This window comes from Micromesistius poutassou (genome assembly GCF_964030765.1).
Source record: "Micromesistius poutassou genome assembly, chromosome: 14".
Lineage (NCBI taxonomy): Eukaryota > Metazoa > Chordata > Actinopteri > Gadiformes > Gadidae > Micromesistius > Micromesistius poutassou.
Window position 1 is genome coordinate 14,261,005 of NC_140284.1, and position 23,966 is coordinate 14,284,970.

The following is a 23,966-nucleotide window of genomic DNA, read 5'->3' on the forward strand; positions in this document are numbered from 1 at the left end:
CACGGGTTCGGCTGCTGTTGCTATGACGCAACGGCGCCTGCGCCGCAGGGAGCAGCGGGGAGTTGAATGAGTTAAGTCCCCGGTCTGGAGGAGCTTGCCACCGTCAGGAGGGCGGCTGAGAGCAAGGGAGGCCGACAGAGCAGATCCGCAGCGGACGATGGACGTCCACAACACGGGGCCGTGCGCTAGCCGCTGAGCTAGCCGTGTCATGACGCGTGGCCGTGGAGGCTTTTCTCACACATCTGCACGAGTACAGCCAGAGCACCACCGCCACCACCCCCACAACCACACTATCCGCTCGGAGTCTAGAGGAGCTGATCCTTGCTGGTCTGGTCCTCTGAAGGGCTGAAGACTTCTACTCGGGTCGCCATGGCTGAGAGGACGTCCAGCGGTCTGCAGATGGAGCCGCCGGCCGCCGCGGTGACACTCCCGGCCGAAGTCCGGGAGCGGCTGGCCGAGCTGGAGCTGGAGCTCTCGGAAGGTAACCCGCCGACCATGCGTAGAACAACTGGTAGTGTCACCGACACATGCTGTTATTCGACCTGGTTGATAGCTATACTATATCATTGCGAGTGGACAACGTCCCGACCAGCACACGTTACTGAAGGTTTCTGGGGGAGTTTCTATGCATCCTTTTGGATCATCGCTGCACATTCACCCAAAGTTCAGACATTATGTTATCCTATAATACGACATAGTTGACATGAGCAGAAATGGGTCATTGAGTCTCTACTGTCTGAACTAGAACAGCTGATGGGACACACCCATACTGCACACCCCAGAACTACAGCCTGATGTACACACCCCAGAACTACAGCCTGATGTACACACCCCAGAACTACAGCCTGCTTTACACACCCCTGAACTAAGTAATGTTGCCAACAAATATGCCTACAGTCCAATTCTCCTTTCGTGCTTGGTTAGCCAGAATGCGTATTTTGGTGCATATAAAGTTTGGTTGCCTTTTGTAGTTCACAGTGTGGGGTATTTGATATGTTGGTGTGGGACACAACGACACATCAACTCAAAATACTATCGTGTTTTAGTTGTATAACTCGGAACAGTAACGTTATGCTTTCTGTTTAATGCACTGCTTGGCTTCTCTGGAGATGTACGGGATTTGAATAATGGTTTTCATATTATATAGATATTAGATCTGGTTTAAATGTGGGATACTTCTTCAAAGGTAAAAATTGTCAGCCATAGAACTTGCTAGCTCTGTGTTTCTGACCGTGTTAACACATAGTTATAACAACCCACTGTGGGATTGTGCGTCTAGTGTTCTCCCCGTGAAGTCATACGCTGTCAGGACTTGATTTGGCTCAAGGTGCAGGCTTTGATAAGCCCTGGTGGCTTTATGGCCAGTCTGGCCACTGGCCCAGGTGGAAGAGCACGTTTCCAGGAGTGGCTACTAAAAACCAATCTATATCTGTCCCGCTTCCTCTTCCTGCTCCCCCTCTTTCACGTCCTGTCATGTCGGAGCTTCCATACGAGCACTCTTCATGTGCCGCTAGCCTTCCTCTCTTCCTGTTACATTGTACTGTCTTCTACTGTAACTGATGCCTTCTACAGCGGTTTGTTGTATTACAGCTCTTGTTTTCCATTCCTCAAGCACACACTCGTGTGTGTGTGTGTGTGTGTGTGTGTGTGTGTGTGTGTGTGTGTGTGTGTGTGTGTGTGTGTGTGTGTGTGTGTGTGTGTGTGTGTGTGTGTGTGTGTGTGTGTGTGTGTGACTGATTGAGAGCCACCTAAAATGTAGGTAAATGCATTTTCCTCCTTGCTCATGTTGTGGACCTACCTTGGCCCTCAGGATGTCCTCCCAGTATAGAACGTTCTAGAGTCCTTGCTTAAAGGAGATGAGGCAGAGAGAGAGCGAGAGAAATCCCCTGTTTACTGTACAGTATATTATTTATTGGACCCATGAAAGGGTGTTGGGTACATGTCCTCCGCTTTCCACTATATTTTACTTGATGTTGTTTGTATTTCTGTACAGTGGCAGCAGTCATTGGATAGCTAGTGCTGCTGTTGTTGCCTCTAACACCTGCCCGAAGGAGAAATGTATACAATCTGCTTCGCTTTACACCGATGGCTGCAGCTCAGTCTGGATGGTGTGTTCTCCTCAGCCTTACTCCACTTGACTGCCTACTGTCACAGCTTTGATGGATTAACTGATCCTGTTGTCACAGTCACAGAGGTTAAAGGCTTGTCCCTGTGTTGGGTTTGAACTAGCAGTCGTATCTTAAACCCTATCTTTTTAAGTCTGAAAAAGGGATTTAGAGAACCACCTTTTTCCAACAAACAGTGTGGCTGCATTGGTTGTTAGAGTCCCAGGTGAGAGGTACCAGGTTCGATCCCTGATATCTGCAGTATGAAATGTATCTGAATGATTGTAGGTAACTTTGATAGAAGTATAACTAAATGGTAAGTGCAACTTCTTTTTAGAAACTCCCTTGTGAAACAAATTACATTTTTGTTCTTATTCCAATCTGGATTGGAGCTTTGATTGTTTTCAGCCTCACTTGTCTCTTTTGGCTAAACCGCCTGCTAAATGACCACTTGTAAATGGAATGTAAAAAAACAACCCTGGCCAGCCGCATCTCAACCCTTCACTCCCTACACTGACTCCCTACGCTGACTCCCTACACGGACTCCCTACGCCGACTCTCCCTACACTGACTCTCCCTACACTGACTCTCACTACACTGACTCTCACTACACTGACTCCCACTACACTGACTCCCACTACACTGACTCCCACTACACTGACTCCCACTACACTGACTCCCACTACACTGACTCCCTACACTGACTCCCTACGCTGACTCCCTACGCTGACTCCCTACGCTGACTCCCTACACTGACTCTCACTACACTGACTCTCACTACGCTGATTCCCCTGGGTCTTCCAGTGCAGTATGCTGCCCAGAACCCACAGAGCCTCACAGAGAGGCACACACATACTGGAGGCAGCAACAAGCGGTGCCTCAGCTGCCCTGGACAGCGTTGAGTGGTCGAGGGGGGGAAGTTTGTCCCATCAAGGGAGGGAGAGGCAGAAACTCATACAATCTGGTTGGTTGCCGCGTATGTTTAGCCTGCTCCCATTGGGTAAACATTTGCTGGAGAAACATTACAGGTTTCGGTCAATGATCTGTGTTTAACTAGAGGTGTGGTCCCCTGTTTCAGTTTGCTTAGGTATGTTTTTATGTTTTAGTGACACTAGACAATAGGTCCGAGCTGCTCTGAGGAGGTCAAAGTATACGAGCCATGACTCCAAGGAGCCACACCATAATTGCTATGGTTGCATTGTTTTCGTTAGCAAGGAAACAACTTTTGAGCTGATGTTCCAACCAGAGACTCTATGCAGACTAGTGCCTCCAGTTGTTAGTATGACCAAACACTGATAACTCTTTCATCACTCACTCTTTGGTACACAACAATTTAATTGGGTGAAACTGAGCTTAAAGTGAAAAGGAAATGAAGACTAGAGATCAATAGCATCCTGCTACATCAGTGTTTCCCCTAGGTTTTTTTTGTAGCAGTGGTGCTGTGAGTTGGTAACCTAGCAACGCTAGGGGGGTCCGAGGGCATGCCCCCCCCCCCCCCCCGGAAGAAGTTTTTGAAAAATAACCCTTTAAATGGTTACTTCTGGTGAGATTTCTTTGGGAAACATTTACAGATTGAGCTTCCAAATATGACATAACAACCAACAGAGTCAAGGTATCTGCTGAGACCAGCTCAGCAGCGGCGGTGCGCCGCTGCTGGATGCATACAGGGGAAACACTCTACATGTTGACCTTGTAAAGTACAGTACTGTTACAGTGTTGGTATTTGCATGCATTAGGGAAGGGGAGATACACCTCTTCCCCTGGGCTTGGATCCTGCCAGCATTGGCTGCACCTTCTGCAGTCGATGGTTGCACCTGATCCAGTACATCTCAGGAGAAAGCCTACCGGCCCTCTCCACCCCTAATCAAAGAGGGTTGAGTCTCTTGGGTTTAGGGAAGAATGCACTGGATCTTCAAACACAACACTTCTGCTTCACCAAACTAACCCGATGGTATTGTCTGTGTGAGCCAATTTCTTTGGCGGGTATTTACAACGTGCTTATGTTTTAGCAGAGCGTTGCGTTCCTTGTGCGCATGTATGTGCACAGCTGACGTGCATGCCCTAAGAGAGTTAGTTAATATTTGCACAGTGGCATGCCGGTCCTACTGTGGCAGTGAGTGAACCCTGAGGATACGCTGATCAATGGAATGCAGCCGGCTGAGACTGCCAAGTCAAACACGGCACCTCCATTTCCGCCGTCAAACTATTTAGAATATTGTTGAATCTCAGAACGGAGCGATGGTAATATAGACCATAGCCCCGGCTCCTCCAGTCTCCAACGTTCCACCATTAGCAGAGGATTTACACGCCTTCTGATCTCTAGTGTACACCTCGTTTGTCGCCTCTGTCTCGCACTAAATGAACCCCTCCTTGTGGATGTGTGGGTGGCTGCGCAGCGCTACAGGAAGTCCTCCGTGGAGGTGACTAGCCCTCGCTCCAGAAGGAGCATGAGGCCTGAGTCACTGTGGCGGTGGCTGACCCACCACAGAGGAACGTCGTCCACCCCCCTCCCCCAGCAGCTTACCCATGGGTAATGTCGCACGTTGTTCAGCTTACGGGTGAATGGCACGAGCAGCGGGATGAAGGAGGGGTGTTGTTTCAGCACACTCAGCCGCCCTTAATGAGGGCTGGAGGATTTGGGGGATTCAGGCTGCTTAGGTCATCAGGGGGAATGGACTTGGACCATCACGTGGCCTTAGGGTCCTTGCAGTAAGTTGGATGTTGGGCAGGGAGCTCTGTTCAACAGGACCGCTGATGGCCGTGGCTGGGATGCAGACTGTTAATAGATACCAAGCTAGCAATGTTTTAGCCCTGCTGCGGTATAAGACTAAGGGTTATAAATATTTTAAGGGTGTGCCTTAGAGCAGAGTGGGCTTCAGATTTTTGTGCTGCACTCAAAGTGTGTGTGTGTGTGTGTGTGTGTGTGTGTGTGTGTGTGTGTGTGTGTGTGTGTGTGTGTGTGTGTGTGTGTGTGTGTGTGTGTGTGTGTGTGTGTGTGTGTGTGTGTGTGTGTGTGTGTGTGTGTGTGCCTTTGTTCTACTCTGACTGCTGTTCTTATGCGTCACAGTGCACACCAAACCACTGAGCTATTTGTATTTGCTTGTGGATTTGATAATGGAGCCCAACTTTTTAGTCTATATTCTGGGCCATTTTAATCATCCCGTCCTCCTGCTCTCTGCCCTGGGGAGTAAGCAGCGTTCTTTATAGTAGTCCTCACGCACCTCCCTATAAGACCACATTAATAATTAAAGGATTTCAGTGTGGGAATGAGATATCTCAAATATGCTTCTTTCCAATGTTTCTGTAAGTGTGCTGGAGCCAACAGAATCCCCCGCCTGCTGGCAGGGCTCTGAAAGGTGGCGGCGTGTGTTTGAATCACTGAGGCAAGTGTCACATTTTTCAAATAGTTTAGTTGCAGCAGATTTTCCACTGTGAAGTGACGCCACGATAACATAACATGTTTGTCAGTGATTGTTTTGAGTTCCATTCCCAGAGAAACGGAGTCCTAGGCCAGGGGTCGACCACCGCTTGGTGGATTGAGAAATGTGTATACATAGATGTCTTATTAATACATTTCATTATTATTTTTTATTAAATTCTGTTTATCTGCAATGCATTTTATACCTATTTACACATTCACTCACTCACTCACTCACTCACTCAGAGAGTGAGAGTGAATCTGTATCCGTGAATGCTGCAGTGCTCATTCCTGGTGTTTTATTGCAGAGGCTTCGATCAATCAATGGCGTGGAGTGCATGTTTGATTAAGGATCGCTCTGTCCCTGTGGTTCAATGCCGACGTGTTTGTGAGTGAAACGGGGTGGAAAGGGAGTGATGTGTTCGCTGCCCTCGTGTGTAGTGTGCTGCCTGTTTGTGACCGTAATGAGGAACGAACAGCCGGCTGGCTGGGTGTCTCCTAGGTAACCTTGGAGGGGGGTTTGGAGGGGGAGAGCTGCATCTCTTCAGGTGCTGTAGATAGGGGCTGTGTGGTTCCTTATGATACCAGTGTCCCCTTTGTCTTTGTCTGCCATACGTATTTCAGGATGGATGTTTTTGTCGAAGCTCATTTCTTAGAGAGCCATCATCCGTCAAATAAGATGTTCTCGTGTTGCTTTCTTGGCTTGAGTCTCCAGCGATGATCTTGCTTTGCCCTTTTTTTCCAAAGTCACATGACCATGTGTGACCAGGAAATTCACCGGTCCAAGGCCACCTGGGACTGGGCCTGTCGCCAAGGTAACGGCCAGCATCCTGCCGGTCGGCCGTTCTGTTCCTCTGCTACTGCAGTGCCACCAAACAGCTCAGCGGGCCAGAACCCCACTGGACTCTGATGGCTCTCTCCTCTAGTGTTGGCTTTTAAACATTCATCCAGAATAGAAGTACACAACCCCCCCCCCTTTCTGTCACTCCATGAAATCCATGTTGCCATTCATTCAGCAGACGCTTTAACCAAAAGTGTTTTAATATTCATGTAGACTGTGGACACCGTGGAGCTCGAACCCAGGACCTTTTAGACTGGTAGTGCAACACCCTTATGACTGGATAATCCCAGACTCTCTGTTGTCCTCCCCCTGGTATCAAAGGACCTCACGGCCAAAGGATTCCGCTGAGCCTGGTTTTGCGTGCCTGGCCGGGCTGGGCCAGGGTTTGCTCCCAAGGGTAGGGCCCTGCTCCCCAGGGTTAGTGGACTCTGGGCTGACCACGCCAGGGGAAGGTGCTGCTCAACAAACAGGCCGACTGGCCCACTTCAATGGGGACACTGTGAACCGCCCCCAGTCCCCCAGAACCTCCCGCCACTGCCACCTTTGTGTGCCCATCCCGCATGTGAATGACTTGGCATGTTACTGCTGAAATGTAAGTTAGATTCAGAGTGGGCTATTCCAGAAGTAGGGCATTAGGATTCCCTTTGGTCGTTGATGTATGTCAACACCCTGATGCAGTTTGCTAGCAGGCAACAGGACTGGAGAGATAGAATAGCTTGCAGAGGCAGGTGGCTCCAGAAGTCATTGTAGTGTTGCCAGGCTGTTTTAAAGAGCCCTTACACTCGCACAGGAAACTTTTCTGCCGAGTTCAAGGATAAAATCCATTCATTGTTCTCACTAACGAAATAACTTTGCTGCAGTCTCGAGTCCCTTGCAGGTCTATACCCGGTATTGATTTTTACTCATCGGATGCAGTAAACATCAGTTACCTTATTGGCAGAAAACGTAATAAAAGGCTGTACTGTGCCTCGTGAGTCCTGAGTCCTCACTAGAGGTTCTTTAGATCAAGGAGATTGGTAATCCCAGGGCTGTGCTCCATTCCATTCATTTACAAAGCTGACAGCATGTGTTGGTGTTGTGAATTCAATTCCCCGCCAATAAATAATTGTGCTGCCCAGTCGATCCCCATTAGTTTATGTCTCTGGCAGCCATTGGCCCGCTGACGACTGACCAACCACACCTGTTGGCTCATATAAGGCAGACGGTGCAAAGAACCAACCTACGGATTCTCTGAAAAAACAAACAAATGGGAAATCCAAAGATCACCTGAAAATTGGTTGGCAGGTCTCTCCAAACAAGACTGTGAAACATGAGTGTAGGCCCCAGGCGGCCTCGCTCCTGGTTCCACCTGTTGTCTCCAGAGGACCGACTCCTAGAGGCTGAGCTCCTCTTCAGGTGCTGCTGTGTGCAGCAGAAGGAGCCGTGTTGCAAGCCCAACCACTGGAAAACAGACCGGGGGGGGGAAATGTCAGGAATGTACCCTGACCTAGCCACCGCTCCACCAGGGAGACGCTCCCAGCCCCCACACACAAACACTCAAAGGGGTAGGTCTGTGGAGAACAAGGTGAAGTTCTCCTCTCCCTCTCCTCAACAAAGACATGCTTACTGTTCCCCGCCAGGATATGAGGTGAAGGAATAGGTATGAACAGAACCTGGTTCTGTTGTAGTTTTGAACCCAAGGCATTTCTCTCCTTCAGACACTAAAATACAAGCTAGCTTGGCAGGCCTGTACTGAATACCGGGAGACCTTGTCTCTGATCTGAGGGAGCAGATGGCCTGAGGTGAGCCACTGTTTCCATCTCCGACGATGATGTCTACCATGCATGCTTTTCTGGCGCCTGGACGCAGAGAGAGGAAGAGAGAGGAGCGCGGACAGAGACGGATAGACTAAGAGGGAGAGAAAGCTCCTGAGGGCAGAACTGACAAACTATGGCGACCCAATCCACAATTGGCTCAGATCATATGAAAATCATTCCTTAAACAATCTGCATAGCGAGTCCAGACTGGGCTTTTAATGAGGCATCACTGGGTGTAGTGCTACAATTAGGAGGCAGTAAGTCTGCACTTAACAGCCACTACCATCTGGTGGAAACCACACACATTTACCTGTGTGTGTGTGTGTATATGTTTGTCTGTGTGTGTGTGTGTGTGTGTGTGTGTGTGTGTGTGTGTGTGTGTGTGTGTGTGTGTGTGTGTGTGTGTGTGTGTGTGTGTGTGTGTGTGTGTGTGTGTGTGTGTGTGTGTGTGTGTGTGTGTGTGTGTATTTTTAATAACGGTTTTTGAGAGTTGTTGAATTGTCAAATTGGAATAAGCAGCCAGACGGAAAGTGGCGACCACACAGTACTGCATGAGTACTCCTCCCCCCCCCCCCCCCCCCCCCCCCGCCCCCTTATTTTATTGACCGTACTGTTACCTATGCACTCCTGCAAAATCACATTAGGCTGTCCACAAACTCCTGTTTTTGATGTATAGTTGGAGACGGGATGGTCCCAGCTTGCTACATGGTGGTTTTATTTTCCGTATGGACTTCTTTAATGGTATTTGTTAGCACATTGTATTCCCTCATCTTCACTGCCGTGAGTGTTAACCGATGAGGTTGGTCCGCTCCCCCTCTGTGGTGGTGTGAGTGGCTGGTGTCAGCCTGCAGGTCTCTGAGGGGAGAGAAGAGACCCCTTCCAGGAGGTGTGTTGGAGTGGTAAGAGTCCTCTCTGGACCCCTAGAGCGCACCACACCTCTGGGTCCTCTCTGGAGGGCACCACACCTCTGGGTCCTCTCGGGAGGGCACCACACCTCAGGGTCCTCTCTGGAGGGCACCTCAGGGTCCTCTCTGGAGGTCACCTCAGGGTCCTCTCTGGAGGTCACCACACCTCAGGGTCCTCTCTGGAGGTCACCACACCTCGGGGTTCCTCTCTGGAGGGCACCACACCTCAGGGTCCTCTCTGGAGGTCACCTCAGGGTCCTCTCTGGAGGGCACCACACCTCAGGGTCCTCTCTGGAGGTCACCTCAGGGTCCTCTCTGGAGGGCACCACACCTCAGGGTCCTCTCTGGAGGTCACCTCAGGGTCCTCTCTGGAGGGCACCACACCTCAGGGTCCTCTCTGGAGGTCACCACACCTCAGGGTCCTCTCTGGAGGTCACCACACCTCAGGGTCCTCTCTGGAGGTCACCACACCTCAGGGTCCTCTCTGGAGGTCACCACACCTCAGGGTCCTCTCTGGAGGTCACCACACCTCAGGGTCCTCTCTGGAGGGCACCACACCTCAGGGTTCCTCTCTGCTCCACTTGGAGGAGGATGTGTTGGTGAAGTGGGCTCCACTTGCGGCCTCTGCTGCTGCAAATAAATGAAGTTATTTTTATGAAGTGGTTCATGGCCTGACGCGCTCCAGGCAGGGACTCTTATTTGTTTTCAGATGTTTGTTTGTATTTTCTGCTTTTTTAGGGGTGGAAAAAGAATGTGGGAAATCTATGGGAAATGTCAGCCAGGAGCAATACATCATTCCTCGACTGAAACCCTCTCTGAAGAAGAGTCAATCGATGGCGGCAAATGACACAAACCCAAATTATAATGAAGAACAAATGAGTAGGAAGCATAAGCAGAAGGCGTCTGTGTGTCTTGTGAGTGCGTGTTAGTGTGAGCCAGGTGATCCTGCAGAGCTCCTCCATGTGACGGGTCAGTCTGAGGACAATAGGCCTGTTGAGGAGCCCTTAGCCCCCTGGAACACGTGTTTGTTGTGGTGTGAGCCACCAACATGCGTTGCCAAGACGATGCCACTTTATGACCCCCCCCCCCCCCCCCCCCCTTTCCCGTTCATGACCTCACAAGTGGGCGGGTCTACCCATACGTATGGTGGACGGATCCCCCGACCAGCCCAGTGGGCCGTACCAACTGGTCGCCTCAGAGGCTCAACAAGACTGGACTGCTGACTTGAGGACCACGGTGTGGACAGTGGGGGAGTAGAGTAGAGGTCTCTGATATGTAGCCCATGATTCACAGTCTCCTGGTGGACGTGTGTGTCCTCGTGGCTGGGCCCGTCCCCATGGGCCTCCAGCGTGTCCGTGAGGGTGTCTGCACCACACACAGGATGGCTCCTCCTCACAGGGTCAGGATCCCCGCCGTGAGGTGCCAGTCAACCACAGCCACGCGGCCCAGGTCTTTGCTAATCTAATAACACACACACACACACACACACACACACACACACACACACACACACACACACACACACACACACACACACACACACACACACACACACACACACACACACACACACACACACACACACACACACACACACGCACACACAGTCTGCTGACAGCGTGCCGGGCAGAGGTCACAGGATACACTGTGGTACGGGCGGAGTGATGGCTGTGGTCACATGACGCGCCCTCACACCCGACCTGTGGTGACAGTTGACAGAGCCGCTGCAGCACGACTCGCCGTCCCTCCTCCACATGCCTCACACCCCCTCCCTCTCCACCCTTTACACCAGCAGCCCCTGCTCACACCCCTCCCTCTCCACCCTTTACACCAGCAGCCCCCTGCTCACACCCCCTCCCTCTCCACCCTTTACACCAGCAGCCCCCTGCTCACACCCCTCCCTCTCCACCCTTTACACCAGCAGCCCCCTGCTCACACCCCTCCCTCTCCACCCTTTACACCAGCAGGCCCCTGCTCACACCCCTCCCTCTCCACCCTTAACACCAGCAGCCCCCTGCCTCATTCCCTCTGTAGTGTGTACAGGACTCTGGGGAGCAGTAAAAAGTGTTTTTTTTTTTTCTCTGTGTGTGTGTGTGTGGGCACCTCTCCGTCGTTAGCAGCGAGGTGCGGCCCCCCCCACCCCCCCCCCCCCAACAACAACAAGTGGCACCCAGCTGGCACCGGGCTCTGCCAACCGGGATCAGCGCGTCGCGTCCCCGCTGACACGCACACACATCACGTACACATCAAGAGAGCCCCCCCTCCTGAGACCGCCTGCCACGGCTCAAAGTCTTACAGGACAACTCCGGACATTTTTAACCCCCTTATTGTTTTCCTGAGGGTCACCCCATGCTGAGGGAAGTAAAAAACCAAACTCAAATAGTGTGGTGAAACAGTATGAACTTTGTGTTTTTGCATGTAAACACTCAACGCAGATTACCCCGTGGACATATCCAGAAAGCCCTTACTAGCCGATAGCAGAACGGATGCACTCCCAGCCACTAGTAGCCAGTGGCTGTGCATCCGCGCAGCCACAATCTATTTGAGGTCTCCTAAGGCACCAACTCGTGTTACATAGGTCTTGGAATGGTTTTCTGAATGTGTTTAGAAGCCCCAAAAGCGGATAAAGAGCTTGCCCCCATAGGTCAGCGTTATAGCTATACCGTAGCGCCGGCAGCCAGTGCAGATCAGGTGAAATACATTTTTCGTCTGGTTTTTTACTTCCCTTAACATGGGGTGACCCTCAGGAAAACGATCATGGGGTTAAAAATCGCCAGAGTTCTCCTTTAATTGGCGCTGTGGGGATGGAGCCATGTAACTCCATAAGTGTGGGCGTGGTGGGAGGTGGACAGCCCTATAGCCCTGCAGCAGAGCAGCCCTGTCATACAGATGGCCGTTTGGAATCCACTTTATAGCAAACAATGTTCACCACAAATGGATCCTAGTGAATAACAGTGCTTGGCGAGTCAAAAGGTTCTTGGTTCAAACCCCAATGCCCGCCTCCCGCCTACCTGTAGGTCTTTGGTGAGCTGATGACTGGCCCCTCCCACTCCTACCTGTAGGTCTTTGTTGAGCTGACGACTGGCCCCTCCCACTCCTACCTGTAGGTCTTTGTTGAGCTGACGACTGGCCCCTCCCACTCCTACCTGTAGGTCTTTGTTGAGCTGACGACTGGCCCCTCCCACTCCTACCTGTAGGTCTTTGTTGAGCTGACGACTGGCCCCTCCCACTTAATGAGTCTTAATGAGGGGTTAAACAGAGGCGTGTCTCTGCCTCCTACAGTAGATGCTGTGTGAAGGCTAGTGGGTGACCCGTTTCCCTGCTAACACATGCAGGCCGGTTGTTTCTCCCTGACGGTCGCTCAGCCAGGAGCAGGGCTCGGTGCTCAGGAGGTCAACCTGAGGTCCAACCCATGAAGAGAGCCCCGTCCACAGCCCAGGGTCCAGGAGGAGCAACAGGGAGGCAGGGAGGAGAGGCGGGGAGGAGACACGGGGGGGGGGGGAGACGTGGGGAGGAGGAGAGGCAGAGAGGAGGAGAGGCAGAGAGGAGAGGCAGGGAGGAGAGGCAGGGAGGAGAGGCAGGGAGGAGACGCAGGGAGGAATGGTGGAGGAGGGAACATGCGGCCGTCTGTGTAGGTTTCCATTGGATCTCCTGCTCCACCAGGGCAGCCTGGGTGTGGCCCAGCCCCACCGCAGGCGGATGGTGTTCCCCACGGCCTCACCACCCGTCTGCCTCCACCTGCCCGTCGTGGGTCCCGTGTGGGGAGGTGGGGGCGGGGGAGGCTCCGCCTTCTTGTTCACTAACAGGATTAGAAAACAGCAGCGTTACCAAAATGCAGACAAGCCTGTCGTTGGCCGGCCGCCAAGGCAAATAATCCACGGGGGTTAGGAAGAGAACGTTCTCCACGGTGAGGTCTCTGGTTGGAACGAGACGGTGAGCACAGAGAACGGCAGGAAAAAGCAGGTGGCGGTGGTAGAAGCAATAAATAAAGGTGTTGCAGAGCGCTCAGTAGGTGGAGCCATTAAGTCACTACTTACTGCAGCGACCCGGATTTGATTGCGGGCCGTAGTGGTTGGCTGAATGGCCTCTCTCTCTCCCCCCCTGCAAGACTCTCTGGATCGGTCATGAACGAAGCATACATTTATGCAAAAATCTACAAATGCTTGCAAGTGGCTTTCACTCATGGGCTCTCTCCTGGGAACACAGCAGCCAACTCCCCCACACCCCCCTGAGCTGGGAGACCGCCGCATCATGACCTCTGACCCCGGGGGTAAAGGGAGGAGGAGGAGCAGGAGGAGGAGGAGTTGGAGGAGTTCCCTGGACGGGATGAGGGATGGACTGCTGGACAGATCCCTCCAGGCCATCGATTTGCACTTTCCCCTCGAGGGGAGAGATGGAGCAGGTGGAGGAAATAAATCAGACTGCTGGGCTGGCCCCTGTCTGCCGGGGCCCTTGTCTGCTTGGGGCCCCAGACCCCCTCCACCCCCCCCCCCCCCTTCACCGGCTACCTCCACATGCTCATGTGATGATGAGGATATATATATCCTGCTGTTCCCTCGTGTCTAAGCATGTTTGTGGAGTTGGACGATGGGTTTAGCCTGAGGGGGTTGTGTGTGTGTGTGTGTGTGTTTTGTAAGTCTAAGTGCAAAAACATGCAATGTTTTCACTGTCTCTTACTCTTCCTGTATTATTTATCTCCTCAGTGTTCTGCTCTCTTCCTCCCTGCTCGGGGCGTGACCCTCGGCCCCCCAGCGCCCAGGGTGGGGCTGGGGGGGGGCACTCAGAGTGGACCGCTGTCCCGGTGTTGAGCCAGGATGGGTCATCTCGGGTTGTTGGGCCGGCCTCGCCGTGTCCCACCTTTAAGGCCAGCTTTCCCTCCATCTTTGGACTCCTGCATATATCTTCAGTATCTAATTTATTCCCCAATGTCGTAGTATTCCACCAGAAGTTGCATTAAATCCCCACACCGAAGATAAAATGGCACACAAAAACCATCATCATAATATAGTATTACAATATTGACATAATTGGATTATTTCCAGATTTGCGATGCATATAGCAGCGCTCCAGACCCTCATATGGTCTGGTGAGGCCCCTGCTGTTTGCCAGAGCCTCTCTTTACATAATCTGTCCCAAAGACTGGACTCGTTAAAGTGCTTTAGCATTAGTTAAAAGAGGCTTACATAGTCGTTTTGGCACAGACACTATAGCCCTACTATAGGGTTAAGTGACGAGCTGCTCTGTCATTCTCTCATGCTTTGGATTAAGGCGCCTGCTAAATTACCCCGTAGTAAATGATCTGCCCAGAGCAATGTGTATACGGAGGTCAATGAAAGGGAGAGAGAGGGAGAGGGAGAGAGAGGGAGAGAGCCGGACCCTCTGAGCTCCAGCCTCCAGTGTGGGGCGTGGGCGTGGAATGTGAGCGCTTCTGAAGTCCTGGGACGGCTTTGAGGAAAAAATAAAATAACATAACCAGGGGAACCGCCTTGTTGTTCTCTCCATGTATCTCTGTCTGTCTCTCTCTCTGTCTCTCTCTCTCTGTCTCTCTCTGTCTATCTCTGTGTGTCTCTCTCTGTCTGTCTGTCTGTCTCTGTCTGTCTCTCTCTGTCTGTGTCTCTGTCTCTCTGTCTGTGTCTCTCTGTATGTGTCTGTCTCTCTCTCCCTCTGGCTCTGTCTCTCTCTGTCTCTTTCTGTCTCTTTCTGTCTCTCTGTGTCTGTCTCTCTGTCTCTCTCTCTCTCTGTCTCTCTCTCTCTCTGTCTCTCTCTCTCTGTCTCTGTGTCTCTCTGTCTGCATCATAAGATGGAGCCAATATCTTGGCTCGTTCGTTAGTTTTATTTTTGTCTTGTATTTTTGTCTTTTATTTCATTGAGGATAATAAGAGTAGAGCGCCGTGACGCTGGCTGGGGGATGTTAGGGTTTGGTCTCCCTCTGGTTCAGATGCTATTTACCCACCCTAGTTTCTGCCTGGCTCTCCCTCCCTCTCGGATGTGAGTGTGGGGCTCACCTCGGCTCACCTCAGAATGGAATCTATCAGAGAGAGACTACTGCTCTACGCAGTGCTGCAGCACACAAAGTCAAACCAAAGAAAGACCTGGAGAGAGAATGATGAATAGAAAGAGACACGGTGATGGGGGCAGAGGACGGGTTGTAATCGGAATGATGTATTATCACCACACCGCCGCGTTGTACCAAACCACAACCCAACCAAATACGATAACAAACAGTGTTGGCTTTGGTCAGAAGCTTGTCTGACCCCCAGCTCCTCCGCCAGATGTGTCTGTGGTGATGGCCTGGAGGGGGGGAGAGACAGAGAGCCCTCTCCCCCGGGGTGAGGAACGCCTCGAGGCGTCCCGGTGTTCCTGCTGCCGTCGCGTTGTTACCCAACAGCCTCTCTGTGACTCATCCCCACTGCTCTGGAGCAGCCTCAGTCATCTCCCTCCCTCCCTCCCTCAGCATCTCTCTCCCTCACCGCCTCTCTCCCTCCCTCCCTCTCTCACTCACTCCCTCCCTCACCGCCTCCCTCCCTTCCTCCCTCCCTCCCTTAGCATCTCTTTCCCTCACCGCCTCTCTCCCTCCCTCCCTCTCTCCCTCTCTCCCTCCCTCCCTCCCTTAGCATCTCTTTCCCTCACCGTCTCCTCCCTCCCTCCCTCCCTCCCTCTCTCCCTCCCTCCCTCACCGCCTCCCTCACCGTCTCTCTCCCTCCCTCCCTCCCTCCCTCACCGCCTCCCTCCCTCCCTCCCTCCCTCACCGTCTCCCTCCCTCCCTCCCTCCCTCACCGTCTCCCTCACCGCCTCCCTCCATCCCTCCTATCTCTTTCTCTCTTCATCTTGCTCTGTTTGTGATCGTCGTTCGACCGCTGGTCCTTCTTCATCGACTGCGTTTATCGTTCTCACTTAATCCCTCATCAATGAACAATAGAAAATAAAGGAGCAGAGTGGGACGTTCACATACATTGATTTGTGACAACTTGAGCCTGCAGATATATGAGTGAAGCCAATCACAAGCAGGCGTCTTTGTTTTGACATGAAGGTCACTGTACATGAGGTAGAAAATGGCGGCGGTAACATCCTGTTGATGTTCTCTTACTGAGGGCTGTGTGAAGGATCGTATGGGCTCCTCTTCCATTAATATGCGTTTTGAGGGTTGCATCGTATTTCACTGCTGCGCTTCACGTTTGAAGTTGCCCCATATTCGCGTCGTAACTGATAAAAAATAGTTGACAAATTTGGTCTGTCCAATTTTTCGTGGACAATTTTTCCGTGTCCAACAAAGACAGCTTGGATAAGGCACTACACCATACTATTATCAAATGCCAGGACGTACAGCATACAATAAGTGCATAGATTAGTTTTAATGCAGTACCAAAAACCTGTATATATCACCTACCTATGTACTATTTCCACAGGGCTGCTTACAGTATGCAAAAACAAACTCTCCTCCCACCTCGGACCTCAAGCGGTGAGCGGGAGAAGATTGGTATCAGTGTGTGAAAGCAGGCAGTGGGTCTAATCTGCTAGGGCTGTGCGTTGTGTTACTGGCCTTGGAGTTCACACTCCACTGCACACCATGTCAACTAACTTCCAGCCTGTCATGGGATAGGTCCCCGCCATGCCCGGCTCATGGGTATGGGAATGTGGCGGTGACGCGATGGAGGATGATTGTTGGTTCACTCTGACAGAGAGATGAGAGCGAGAGATGTAAGACGAGAAAGCTGCTTTGGTTTAGCTGCAGGCCACTTCAATGACAACGTGTGTGTGTGTGTGTGTGTGTGTGTGTGTGTGTGTGTGTGTGTGTGTGTGTGTGTGTGTGTGTGTGTGTGTGTGTGTGTGTGTGTGTGTGTGTGTGTGTGTGTGTGTGTGTGTGTGTGTGTGTGTGTGTGTCACCTGGATGATACTGAGGTCTGGTGTCGTTCCCTCGCTCTCTGGGAAATGCGATCTGATGTTTTTGAACAATGTGGATACAGTGGTGAGGGCGTGGAGAGATGTCGCGATGACTGTTTGTAGACGTGGCTGTCCAAACGCGTCGTGGAATGATGAACTTTGAGAAAAGGGCAGAGAAGTTTGAAAAAAAGAAAGGGAATCACATTGCTGCCATTTTAGGTTTAAGAACTGAACCATTTGAATTGAATGAAGTATTCTATAGGCCAATAAAGACACCAGGAGTCTGTTCCTATCGGGATTCCAGCAACTCCGGCTGAATGTAGTCGACCATAGAGGTGCACTGTGCTCAGGTGTAATTGTACGTCGATTCAATCGATGTGTAAACAGCAGTGGTTGCTAAACAATACAAAGGCTGGAGGACGGTAATGAGGATGTGTAAACAGACATGGACACGGTCCAATCACAGCCGTCGAGGCTTCCCTGCACCGCCGCCTCACGAGGAGGAGGACGAGGAGGGACACTGTCACTCTAGTCCCCCCGGGTTCTGGCGTTCTGGTCGGCTGGGCGGGGAGACGGGGTGTGACTGCCTGCCTCAGGGACCGTGGACGCCGATGCTGCTGCTGCCGCTGGTCATTCCTCCTGCCCAACCCTGACTGTTAGCCCTGGTATCCTGTGTGTGTGTGTGTGTGTGTGTGTGTGTGTGTGTGTGTGTGTGTGTGTGTGTGTGTGTGTGTGTGTGTGTGTGTGTGTGTGTGTGTGTGTGTGTGTGTGTGTGTGTGTGTGTGTGTGTGTGCAGCTGTGTGTTTTTGCACAGCTGCGCATGTGTGTTCACAAATGGCTGTGTGTTTGTGTGTGTGCAGAGTCTAAGCAGCCATGTAATGCATTGTGATTGCAGGGCGGGTTGGAATGCACACAATGTGTTGGCGTCTGGCTGCAATGTGTGGTCACGGTCAGCAACGCATTCAGCTAGTCACACGCTTTCACTCTCCCTCTCCTCCCGTCGCTCCAGGCCCTGGGAAGTGGGCCTGTTGAGGGGGACCAGGGCGGTCACAGTACACACAGGCAGTGTGTGTGTGTGTGTGTCCACATTGTCCTGGGGTATGTAGGAGGTCCCTTCTGATTATCTGTCATCAGAATGTGCCGACCAGGCACAAGCTCCTGCCGAGTACAGGAGCTTGTGGAGCACAGATGGAAAAGAACTTTTTTTGCTTACCGGCCAATGTGGCTGGTGGGTTAAAAAAATCGACCAGACACTCAACTTTTTTACCAGACACTTTTTATAGGCAATATTTGTTTTAATATATGCGTTAATATTAAACAATATAATAGTAAGAATAGCGAAGAAAAGTGTTTTTCATACACATAATTTTTTCCATCAGAAATGATGTCTACTGTAAGAAGGTGCTACCAATTGTTACTGCATGTGATAAACAATACACAGGTATCTGCCATGTTAAGTCATGTTTATTTCAAAACATTTTATAATTGAACACAGACCCCCCCCCCCCCTATGGACTAAAATTTATATCATGGTATGATTTGAGGCATAGATGGTAACAGTATTATATCACAGTATGTTCATTTTATCTTCTAATTTCTATATAAATCCTTTTGAAGGGGTATCAGCCAATCAGCGTTCACTCCCTGAGGGATGTAACATAACAGCCAATCAGTGTTCACTCCCTGCAGTTCATAGACCTCTGAAGAATAAGTCCCGCCTCCAAGGCTCCGGTTCCCTCTGTCATATGTCTAAATTCCCATAGACATTCCCATAGACATTTGACCGAGGGAACCGTATTCTCGGAGGCGGGACTTATTCTTCAGGGGTCTATAGTGAATCGCAGCAGGAGGAGAAAGTGATTGTTGCCGTTTGCAGACTCCCAGAGCTCTATATCTAAATAATATAATATATATGTATCTATATAATATAATGTATAATATCAAGGCCAAAAGCTGTGTGCACCTCCGGATGATATTATGAATTAAAGACTGCGTCGGCTTCTCGGACTCTCTGGTCCTTCCACAACAAGTAAATGACTCGTAGTGGGGGTTATCTCGGCCATGGTGGAGAAGGAATTGGGAGGAAAGGAACTTTGGCTCTCTGAAGTCCAGACTGAACCGCGACTTCAGATTGATGTGGAAGGACCAGAGACGTCTGAGCAGCTGACGCAGTCTTTAAGCTCCAGGACGCCCACCGGAGCTCCCGGAGTGTTCTAATATCTTATAGAACACGGCCAAAAGCTGTGTGCGCCTCCGGAGGATATTATGAATAGACGACTGCGTCTCTGGCACTACGTTGCTTCTTTAGCGCTCTTTAAGTTAAAAAAAACTAAGAAAAAGAAAGCGCTCATCTACCGGTCACACGGTAACGTCAAAATCCATATTGTAGCGCAAATTCACACCGGTGTACGCTCTATACCGTTTATACTGTACACCCCTAGATATGCAAATTTGATCTGACCTATGCCCGCGACACAATTTACCCTCCAGCATACAAATTGACCCGTGTGTGGTGTGTGGTGGGTTTAAATTTCCATCCCTGGTGTGTGGAGTAGGGCTGTCAAAATACAACTAATACAAACTAATACAACAAGACATAACTACTTGTATAGGTTGTTTATTTAAGTTTAAACATATTTGACAACATATTACCTACAGAAAAATAAGTAAATGAACTAATGGCCAAGACCGCAGACCTCGCTCTCTCTCTCTCGCTCCCCCTCACTCTCTCTGCGCATACTGGTTTAAATAAACAACAACAACTACAACAAATGCTGATCAAGAGTTTTCTGCAAGCAATTTAAGGTCCCGACTCTTGTCCCAAATATGGCAGGCTTCATTCAGTGATTCAGTGATTCACCCAGGTGTGTGTTTTTTGAACCTTTTCGCACCTTTGAATGTCTGTTTTTAAAAACTATTAGAATATATATTTGAATTTAGAATATCCCTTGACAGCCCTGGTGTGAAGTAGGACTCGGGGAGGGAGAGGAGACCCCTGACCTGCCTCGTGTGGGACACGGTACTGATGGACTCGTGATTCAACACGCTTCCCTAAGAAAGCACTCAGACTGGTCCAAACCGGCCGTCCCTACCGGAGTCCCCAGGTGGTGGATCTCTGCACCTCCCAGACCTCAATGTCAATCATTGCCGTTGAACACGTGCTGTTGAGTCATTAGGCAGACGCTCTTAACCAGAGCGGACCTCTCATCTGCCATCGTCTGGATCTCCAAACACCATGGAGCCTGGATGAATGAAGCGTTATGTTAAAGAGCCCATATCATGCTTTTTAGGGTTAATAATTACCCTGGAAATCTAGAGTTCTTGGGAGAGCACGATTTGAATTTGCTCAGCGAGTCACTCTGGGAACGAGCGATATACTCACTCCCCGATTCCCCTGGCCCAGAACATTAACCAATCACATCGGTGTATCTGATATAGGCGGGCCAAAAGCTTTGCTGTTTTACCGACCAGATATGGCAAGAGTCTTATCCATTGGTTAGCTCCGCTGGTCTGGATACGTCACCCCTTGTATTCTTCTGATTGGTCGTAGTGGTATCCAATTGTGTGCATTTATATTTTCAAATGCACGCTTGGTGCCGCCCCTCGAGTTGGGCCATTTTCATTACTCGTTGCCAGACCCTACAGCTTTCTAGATGTGGGTCTGGATATCCAGGCTAGTTAATAATTGCATTTGGGGTACTACTAGAATTATTATTCTCACACTGTTAATTTCTGCAAAACCAATTTCAGCGTCTTTCAAACACGTTCTGTTTTTTCAATCATGTCACTTTAAGGCCCTCCTCCCGAGTAGCCCAGTCTGCTGTGATTGGTCAGCACCCCCACTTGGTTGCGATTGGTTGAACTGCGGGTGTATCAGCAAATTCACACCCCTGAGAAGTTGTAAACATTGTGGGTAGCCGGGAGGCGGGACTTCTGCACTTCAGCCCCGCCCACTGCACAGTTACGGAAGTGAAGCTTGAGGCAAACAAGCTGTTTCACTCCCTTATTGAGGGGAGTTCTCGTGTGCACGAATACTCCCCCTGGCTCGGACTTAGATTTGTCTAGCTTAGCAGACGTAAAACATGTATACATACCTTTATATAACGAAAAGAGGAAAGTCTGAAAAGCATGATATCCCCCCTGTAACTTATCAGAGAGGTTGTCCCTTAGTGCCCCCCGGTCCTCCATCATGATGAGGAGATGGTGGGCCGCGTGGTTAGTGTTGTTGATCCTCCTGGAGGGGGGGGGGGGGTAAACAGTGTTATCAGTGGACCAGCAGGGGGGGTCTGTCCTCAATATCAAGTCTCTCGCTCTCTCTATGTCCCATGTTTCATTAACTATCAGACTTGTGTGTGTGTGTGTGTGTGTGTGTGTGTGTGTGTGTGTGTGTGTGTGTGTGTGTGTGTGTGTGTGTGTGTGTGTGTGTGTGTGTGTGTGTGTGTGTGTGTGTGTGTGTGTGTGTGTGTGTGTGAAGAGGGAGACCTTTTATGTGACTGTAGGCTGACCTTCAAATATCTCCCAGTGTCAGTCACACCTGACACGCTGAGGGAGGGAGTTAGAAAAAGTGACAGCTGATGGGAGGGGACCTGAGCTGTCAGTATTCACAGAGGAACCCTCGTCGACACAGGATACAAAGCAGGTTTCAGCACAGAATAGACAGGAGACGAACTCTGGCCTCCTGGGCTCCTGTGTGTCCGTTGTGTTGTGACAGTGAGGTAACATCAGCCATCCATACTGGGCTGACTTTTAGTTTTTATTCTTTTATCCAAACCAATTTACATCAAGGATAACTACAGGTGTCAGTGTGAGTCGTTTCAGACTAGCCATCAATCAAAAAATCTAAAGCATCAATCTTTGAGCTGGGAGACTTGACTGCTCGATTATCTCCCCTTGATCCCCGCGGGTTAGGGTCTGGTCAGGTAAGATAGGTTAGCTTCAGGCTAGGCTCAATGTTGCTCTGTTTCAGCTACCATAGGTAGCATGAGAATCTGGGGGCAAAGATGTTTTGTTTACCCTTAGGTGTTCGGTGTATAAGAACTTAACTTATCATGTAGGTCTTGTAAAGGCATGTAAGCTTGTTGAACCTAACCTATTAATATTGCTTCCCAAAATTTTGGGATCTTTTTCTCCTTCTTTGTACATTTGGATCCAAATAAAAGCATTTACGTGTGTGTGTGTGTGTGTGTGTGTGTGTGTGTGTGTGTGTGTGTGTGTGTGTGTGTGTGTGTGTGTGTGTGTGTGTGTGTGTGTGTGTGTGTGTGTGTGTGTGTGTGTGTGTGTGTGTGCATATAAAAGGCGAAACCCTCAAAGCAGCGACCTAAGAGAAGCAGTGACACATGATCGATGTTAAACAAGAGATTTCATAAAAGCCCCTACCGTCCACTGAGGAAGGAGACAGGGAGGGGCTGGTTCTGTAGGCCTATCGTTCCTCCGTTGGTGTGACTGTAAATGTATTTATATTATAGCACGTTTCATACAGCAAGGCAACCCAATGTGCTTACACCAATGGTGGGAGAAAGGAACCAGGCTCAATGAGGGAAGAAGGAGAGAAGGAAAGGAAGAGACACAACGCAGGGCTGCTGATGTAATCTCACCTTATCTCTGACCTCAGCGAGCGCCTCCTCTAGCCGGGCCAAACAGGACGCGCCTTGCCGAGCTATCACTGCTGCGGCCTCTCTTGAAATTCTCACTTTTTTCCCTGCGTGCTTTGTTCATAGTATCTGCTTGTCATCTTGTTTCTGATACCAAACATGGTCAGAGTAGTGGGGTTGTTGTCTTGTGTGTGTGTGTGTGTGTGTGTGTGTGTGTGTGTGTGTGTGTGTGTGTGTGTGTGTGTGTGTGTGTGTGTGTGTGTGTGTGTGTGTGTGAGTGTGAGAGAGATGTGATACCGGACACTCCTTTCTGTGTTTTGTGTGTTTAAAAAAAAGTGCTATACATCCAGAATGGTGAGAGAGAATGTGTGTCATGTTTTTGTTTCCAGCTGTTCGGCTTTGTGTGTGTGTGTGTGTGTGTCCCTGCCTCTTTTCTTCGTCATGTTTCACGCACGCACACACACACACACACACACACACACACACACACACACACACACACACACACACACACACACACACACACACACACCTCTGCAGTGTTCTCAGGCAACACATAACTTTGCACATTCTTCCTTCTCTGTTGGCCGTCAGTCGTTAGCGTCTATTTGTCTTTAGCTCTCCCCCCCATCTCTGTCTATCTCCCCCCCATCTCTGTCTCTCTCCCCCCCCCATCTCTGTCTCTCTCTCCCCAGTGTATGTCTCTCTCTCCCCCAGTGTCCCCCTGGTGTCTCTCTCCCCTGTCTCCCAGTTCCCATGGTGGGGTGCCTCCAGTAGACCAGGCCGTATTCAGAACGGTCCTCTGATGCTCTGGGCCTTATAAGGCCTGGGTCCAGACAGACCCGCTGGACGCAGACAAGTGCTTCACTGGGAATGTCTTTAACACTACGTCTATCTCTCAACCTGTTCCCCAGCTAGCAGCGACCTCATGCCATCTCTCAAGCTGATTCGGTTTAAGTTTCCACTGGTTTCAGTGAGGTACAATGACAACACACTGAGCAAATCCATGAAGAGGAGGGCCAGCCAGCAGCCATAAAGCAGCATGAGTAATGGGGGAGGGGCCAGAGGGAGAGATGGGGGAGGGGGTTCATAATAAACCAGCACGGCTCAAAGCAACGCAACGCAACACATGAGGCTCCCAGGGAAACGGTCACACATCGTCGTTGATTTTACGTTTGCTTCTCAAAACCCTCTTCAACCACTGTGGTAACACAAGTGAGCATCTGTAGCTCTTTGCCCAACATTTCTTCAGAAGAGCTGGAGCGTCAGATACCAGGTTCTTCATCAGATACCAGGTTCTTCATCAGATACCAGGTTCATCAGATACCAGGTTCTTCATCAGATACCAGGTTCTTCATCAGATACCAGGTTCATCAGATACCAGGTTCTTCATCAGATACCAGGTTCATCAGATACCAGGTTCTTCATC

General features: G+C 50.5%; 1 protein-coding gene across 1 annotated transcript in view; it reads left to right on the forward strand.

The window, feature by feature from the left end:
• Positions 1–47: 47 nt before the first annotated feature.
• Positions 48–23,966, forward strand: part of LOC311358634 (disco-interacting protein 2 homolog A-like) — a 126,646-nt gene continuing 102,727 nt past the window's right edge. Inside the window, 1 exon segment of the mRNA XM_084478729.1 lies at positions 48–481. Coding sequence (XP_084334855.1) covers positions 370–481 — 112 coding nt within the window. The 5' untranslated portion in view covers positions 48–369.